The 7,500-nt window shown below is 48.3% G+C and overlaps 1 protein-coding gene across 1 annotated transcript in view; it reads right to left on the reverse strand.

The window, feature by feature from the left end:
• Window positions 1-1,641: 1,641 nt before the first annotated feature.
• The window catches only part of LOC123761564 (uncharacterized), a 9,033-nt gene continuing 3,174 nt past the window's right edge, over window positions 1,642-7,500 (reverse strand). The window contains exons 4-5 of the mRNA XM_069330260.1: window positions 5,713-5,875; window positions 1,642-1,685 (exon numbers count right to left, since the gene is read on the reverse strand). Coding sequence (XP_069186361.1) covers window positions 1,642-1,685; window positions 5,713-5,875 — 207 coding nt within the window. The remainder of the gene's footprint in view (window positions 1,686-5,712; window positions 5,876-7,500) is intronic.

A 7,500-nucleotide genomic window follows, 5' to 3' on the forward strand; every position in this document is an offset into this window, starting at 1 on the left:
GCAGCGCCACTCATCCTGTGGAGTGGACACACCGCCATAGTGACAGTATTGGGCAGCGCCACTCATCCTGTGAGTGGACACACCGCCATAGTGACAGTATTGGGCAGCGCCACTCATCCTGTGAGTGGACACACCGCCATAGTGACAGTATTGGGCAGCGCCACTCATCCTGTGAGTGAACACACCGCCATAGTGACAGTATTGGGCAGCGCCACTCATCCTGTGAGTGAACACACCGCCATAGTGACAGTATTGGGCAGCGCCACTCATCCTGTGAGTGAACACACCGCCATAGTGACAGTATTGGGCAGCGCCACTCATCCTGTGAGTGAACACACCGCCATAGTGACAGTATTGGGCAGCGCCACTCATCCTGTGAGTGAACACACCGCCATAGTGACAGTATTGGGCAGCGCCACTCATCCTGTGAGTGGACACACCGCCATAGTGACAGTATTGGGCAGCGCCACTCATCCTGTGAGTGGACACACCGCCATAGTGACAGTATTGGGCAGCGCCACTCATCCTGTGAGTGGACACACCGCCATAGTGACAGTATTGGGCAGCGCCACTCATCCTGTGAGTGGACACAACGCCATAGTGACAGTATTGGGCAGCGCCACTCATCCTGTGAGTGGACACACCGCCATAGTGACAGTATTGGGCAGCGCCACTCATCCTGTGAGTGGACACACCGCCATAGTGACAGTATTGGGCAGCGCCACTCATCCTGTGGGTGGACACACCGCCATAGTGACAGTATTGGGCAGCGCCACTCATCCTGTGGGTGGACACACCGCCATAGTGACAGTATTGGACAGCGCCACTCATCCTGTGGGTGGACACACCGCCATAGTGACAGTATTGGGCAGCGCCACTCATCCTGTGAGTGGACACACCGCCATAGTGACAGTATTGGACAGCGCCACTCATCCTGTGGGTGGACACACCGCCATAGCAGCATGTACAACACTTCCCAATAGGAAGAAAACCCGCTGGGTTGTTCATCCTGTCACTTGTACCCCAGACACAGCTGGGACTTGCTTAACTGTCTCAAGTGAACAGCTCCTCAAACAAAAAGATTAACATCTATCAACCCTTAAAAGCTTACGTTATCTGAGGGAGTACCTGAGGGACAGGAAACAGTTAGAGAGGATGTTGGGAGCTGGAGGAATGTAACAAGTGGGGCCCAACAAGACTTAGTGCTAAGACTACTAAAGTTCCTATTTTATGTGAATGGTCTTCGCGAGTTATGAGCTCGTAAATGTCAATGTTTGCAGACGCCGCAAAGAAAATGAGGATTGTAAAGATTGAAGATGGCTGCAGAAAGTTACAAGATGACCTTGACAAACTTCAGGAATGGACAAACAAATGGTTAATTGAATAAAATCCCAACAAGTGTAGGGTAATGAAGATGGAAAGGGAGAAATGAGGCACGAAATTATCGACACCATAAGGGGAAGGCAACTACAGAAATCGGAAAGAGAAAGAGGAATTTAGGAGTGGGTATAATCCCAGCACTAACACCCGAGGCACACATGAACAGGGTAACATCGGCGGCATATGAAAAGCCGCCAAACATTATAACGTCGTTTAGAAACCTAAATCAGGACTCTTTCGAGGGGCTCTACACAATCGTCGTTAGACCAGCACTGGAATGTGCAGCACCGACCTGGACTCCGCACCTTTTGAAGCATAAAACAAAAACTGAAAAAAGTGCATAAGTTGTCAACAAGTGTTAGTGCCAGAACTAATAAGAGTTAATGAGGACAGGTTAAGGCAGCTAATGTGTCAACGTTTGTTGAGTGACGGAACACACGGACATGACACACGGTCTCTGCTCGTGTGGCTTGCACGAGTCCAAGCTCGTGGGACTCGTACAAGTCTTGACTGTGAATTTTCCTCTCATAGGTTTCGAACCATTGAATTTTGGGGCAGGAATCCGCTACCAACCAGCCATACATTACCACAGTGGCCAGTTTCCCCGACACACCAGAATTTATTGGTGGACCAGAGCCAAGGGTAGGTGTTGGACGGGCCCCCTGGGGCTCCCCCCCCCTCCTCATCCCCCCTACACCCTTCTACACCCCCCCTACACAACCCTCCCCTCCACACAACATTCAGGGAGTATTGGTTGCCCAGACAAGGACACGTCGTTTAGAAATGGTTGGAAATGAACAAGGGGAACACAGGTGGAAAATGAGTACTCAAATATGCCACAGATGTATTATCAAGAAATACACTGTCAGAATAGTGGACGAAAAGGAATACACTGGGGAATGAAGTGGTGGAGGTGGACAGTACAGGCCAAACAGCCTTACTGTCGCAGATATTTGTTGTGTAGGTGTTGTAGAGCCCGGTAGGCTGAGGACGCCAGGTCGAGACGCAGGACCAAAGAGCCAAAGCTTAACCCTCGAAGCAGAGTTTTGTGAGTCGGCAGTGGCTTTACTCTGCTGACGGTGACCTTTAGTAAGCTCCTGACCCCTGCAGGTCTGTCTCTGTACCGTCCACCTGCTTTCCCTCTGGTCTCAGTAGTCACCTCCCCTTCCCCACCTAGCCCCTACCACCAGCTACACGCACCAACTAGCCCCTACCACCAGCTACACGCACCAACTAGCCCCTACCACCAGCTACACGCACCAACTAGCCCCTACCACCAGCTACACGCACCAACTAGCCCCTACCACCAGCTACACGCACCAACTAGCCCCTACCACCAGCTACACGCACCAACTAGCCCCTACCACCAGCTACACGCACCAACTAGCCCCTACCACCAGCTACACGCACCAACTAGCCCCTACCACCAGCTACACGCACCAACTAGCCCCTACCACCAGCTACACGCACCAACTAGCCCCTACCACTAGCCCCGCACACCAACTAGCCCCGACCGCCACATGGTCGCTACTTGTAGCCGCTGCACCACCTGCCCCTCAACCCTCTATACCACCTGGAACACCTGGAAAGATTTCCCAGGAGGGACGAGCAAGGTACATAAAGGCGGCGACGTCCGTACTACACAACAAATGACCCGGAAATAGTGTAGAGAAGAAGGTAGGGAGAGAGAGAGAGAGAGAGAGGGAGAGGGAGAGGGGGGAGGGGGGGGGACTGACTATCCAGCAGCTCCGAGCCGGGGTTACAATGACGTTATTACCGCCAAGTTTCCAATCTTTTCCACATTTTTTTCTGCTTCTCCGTCTCTCTCTTTCTCTCTCTCTCCTTCAAGTTCGCTTAGGAGTAGAGTTGGGGAAAAAAAGTTTTGATTCAATTTTCCATTACATGCGACATGAAGAGGGGAAAATTAACCTCTGGTGGGAGGCTGAGTGAGGGGACGCCGCGCCCAGAGTGCTGAGCATCATCGGGAAAAAAAGTGACACGAAAAAATAAATGACGCTGAAAAAATCGCGGGAAATAATTTGGCGGCAAAAAACTGGTTAACACAGTTTGTTGGTGAGGAGCGCGGGAGGTTTGGTGGTAGTGCGGTGATGTCCCTCGACCCAGGAGGCCGCCTCGAACGTCGACCACCAAATATACAAGCAGCACTGAGCACCAAGACACCGCTCACAATTTGAACCTATTCAATGGAGTACTTCTAACGTATCCTGTGTTAGTTAATCACCGTCACACATTTGCTGTAGGTGAGACAAGGCACCACATCTCCACACTCCATTAACCTCAATGATTAACTTTCTTTCGTTGCCTTTAGCGACCTCTTTGTCGATGAGGACAGCAGAGAATAGCTGGGGCGCTAGCCAGTTGAAAGGCTTTCTCCAGGTCCAGGAATATCAGCATTCCTGGCCTGTCATTCAGATAGATTGTAATATCATTGTAATACATGTAATGCCATTGTAATACATGTAATGTCATTGTAATACATGTAATATCATTGTAATACATTCCTCTGCGCCAAGCGCTTTTCTATAGGCATACATATCCTGGTGCAGTTCAGGCAGTTTCCACTCAAGTCTATTGAGTGCCATTCTGTCAGGCCACAATTTTCTTTTTGAATCAAATGCTGAGAGTAATCAAATGTCAAGTGGCAGCTTTGATTTTCAAGGTATGTTTCTGGCGTAAATACTGTCTTTAGAGCCGACAAAATACAATGGAGGTGTCAAAAGATTTACTAGTTGTATAAATGAAGGAGTCTGAACTCTATAGCCCAACAGGGTGGATAAAATGGTCGAAAAATGTTCCGATTGTAGAGGAGGGCGAGGGTGGTCAGTGCCAGGGGGCCGGCACTGGGGTCTCTGGTCAGTGCCAGGGGGCCGGCACTGGGGTCTCTGGTCAGTGCCAGGGGACCGGCACTGGCGTCAGTAGCCAGGACGACTCATGAGTCAGCCATAAACCAGCCACCGGTATACACACTCCTCCACCACACAACAGTAGTGTTCCATTCAAGGGGAAATACAGCATACATTAAGGATTATAATACCGAGTTTTAAGTCGTCAGTAGCTAAGTCTTAACGTAGTGAGCAGCAAGTGTTTAGTGTGAGTCTGTTCCACGCTCCATCATTGGGGTTCTAGGTTATGGTGGGGGGGGGGGAGATGGTGTGGTGGGGGGTAGGGGAGGTTGTGGTGGGGGGGGGGAGATGGTGTGGTAGGGGGTAGGGGAGGTTGTGGTGGGGGTAGGGGAGGTTGCGGTGGTGGGGAGATGTGGATGAGGGGAATAGGTTGTGGTGGTGGGGGAGGAATAATGTCTCCGCCGCTCTCATGAATGTCAATCACATCTCCGTTGACACACTGCTATTCACTTGCAGATTCTTCCTCAGACACACTACCTCACTCACACTCATTTGTTCTCTTCTACCATCTCACCCTCACACTCACACTCCTTCACTCATGCTCACACACTAGTATTCAGACTCTCACTCCCTCACTCTCATTTCCCTTCCCTCACTCTCACACTTCCTTATGCCCACTGCCCTTCGCTGACCTTCCTTGCACTCTAAATAATGTTAATACTCTCACGGTCTCCGATGCTGTCAACGCCTCTTGGTGCTTCCTCGTACTCTTGAACACTTTCCCTGCTCTCCAACGCTCCTCAGCTCTCTCCAACGCTCCTCTCAGCTCTCTCCAACGCTCCCTCGCACTCTACAACACCCTCCTCATTTGAATATTTAGTATCTGACAGTTTATGGAGGCAGGTGTGTCCTCCCCCCAAGGTGTGTTGGTCAGTACTGCTGCAGTCATATTCACCTCTCACCCTCCCTCCTTCCCTCTCTCCTCCCATACGTGCACTTAACCTACACATCTGCATACACACGTGTTGTAAACACAATTCAAATGCTTATCCTATGCGTCCCTCATTCACACACACACACACAGTTGATTGACAGTGGAGAGGCGGGCCGAAAGACCAGAGCTCAACCCCCGCAAGAACAACTAGGTGAATACACACACACACACACACACACACACACACACACACACACACACACACACACACACACACACACACACACACACACACACATTATTAGATCAGAACACATACGCCGTCCTGGGCACCAGTCGTACGCACATGTATGCTTCACGGGGTAACGATATTCATGTCATCAGTGTCAAAATTAATTATTGTAGCTGTAAATTATATCCCGGTGCTCAGATTTACTTCAGAATATATATATATATATATATATATATATATATATATATATATATATATATATATATATATATATATATATATATAATATATATTCCACCTACCTCTCCTGTCTTCCACACTCTTAGAATGAAGCAATTGCTCATTTGACTCATATTCACTTGGCGCCCAAAAATCCGTGGCACGGGAGGAATCCGGATGAGCAAGAACAGCGTTCATGGGCGCCACGCTGCTCACGAACACTAATCCAGTGGCAGTATTCACGCCCTAGAACATTAGTAGCGATCAGTGTTAGCAGCCCACTTTATGGCCGCGGGTTCGAGTGCCAGGTCTTGTCTGTGACTCCGCAAATATTCCCGGAACCCTCGCCTGGGGTCTGGCTGAATTGTTGTTGTCTAAAAATTGTCGTCGGGAACCATGTTGATGCAGACCAGGGGTGGGGTTAGGGGGGGGGGGGTAGAGGGGGTGTGGGGGTCCCCGGGAGGGGGGGGGGGTCAGTGGTCCGCTGGGGAAGTATTAACATAACTACCAAAATAGTGTACCATCTGAGGGGGGAGGGAGGGGGGGGGGGGGGGGGGTCGCACTATTGTACGGGACACAATTGTGGCTCAGAAATGCGATACTTCCTTGACATTGATTAGAAGGACCTCGCTCACTTTCTTAATTAAAGTATCACCTGTTGTCTGTCACAGATAAATGAGAGAGAGAGAGAGGAGGAGAGAGAAAGAGAGAGAGAGAGAGAGAGAGAGAGAGAGAGAGAGAGAGAGAGAGAGAGAGAGAGAGAGAGAGAGAGAGAGAAAGGAATAGAGTGCAAGATAAAATTACTTAGAAAATATATACACTTCCATACCACTGGGACAGTTTAATTTCAGAGGTAATATTTATGGAGTGTAAAAAAATTACATTTGAATGCAGTGTGAAATTAAATTAGAATTTTTTTAAAAATTGCGCCAGGGAAAGAAAATATTAAGTGAAAATTCTAATAAAATCTTGTATCCTTTTATATATTTAGTTTTATTTAGTGCTGACAGATTATTAAGACAGCAACATATAAATTATAAAATAAAATAAACAATTAAAACTTCTGTTTTGGTTTACAGAAAAACCACAACCTATTATGAAGTAATTTTGAAGGAAGCTATAAGGGTGCTAGGCTAGTTTTGTTTCTTTTAAGAGAAACAGTTTATTCAGCCAGTTTTCCTAAGGTTTCTCAACGTTCAGAAACTGTCGTATTAAAGTGCCCTTATCCTAACTCCAACCCGTCCTCGACTCAAGTCCATTACATCCAGCGGTCGACCCCACAGACGCATTCATATATTTTTACATGCTGTTCATTCAAAACGGGAATTTTCTCAAATATAAATTAATATTATAATATATTGTGCATATATAAGGAATATGTTAGGTTAGGTGTTAGGTTCTGTTGGCGATTATTTGTATTTATAGTACGTGGGTGAAGCATTTACAGCGTTGTGGTTCGAACAGAATTCGTCAGTGAAGCACTTGTTCCGGAAGTGTTCGAACGAAATCAGTTGTGAGTCGTGAGTCCACGACTCGACGGTGGAGGGAGGACGACCAGTGACCAGAGGTGGTGGACCTCGTGTCTCCCACCAGCTGCCGCCCAAGACATTCCTGGTATATGTTGACGTTATAATGAAGTGATTTCGGGGCTTAGCGTCCCCGCGGCCCGGTCCTCGACCAGGCCTCCGTTTTATTACACACCCCCCAGGAAGCAGCCCGTAGCAGCTGTATAACTCCCAGGTACCTATTTACTGCAATACAGGATTTCTGTCGCAAAGTGAATACATTAGTAATGCTTTGCGGCGTTGTTGTCGAATTCATGATGTATATAAAGCGAATGTTTTTGTAAAGGAAGTAATGACAAATAATAG

The sequence above is a fragment of the Procambarus clarkii genome, chromosome 24 (genome assembly GCF_040958095.1).
Source record: "Procambarus clarkii isolate CNS0578487 chromosome 24, FALCON_Pclarkii_2.0, whole genome shotgun sequence".
Classification (NCBI taxonomy): Eukaryota; Metazoa; Arthropoda; class Malacostraca; order Decapoda; family Cambaridae; genus Procambarus; species Procambarus clarkii.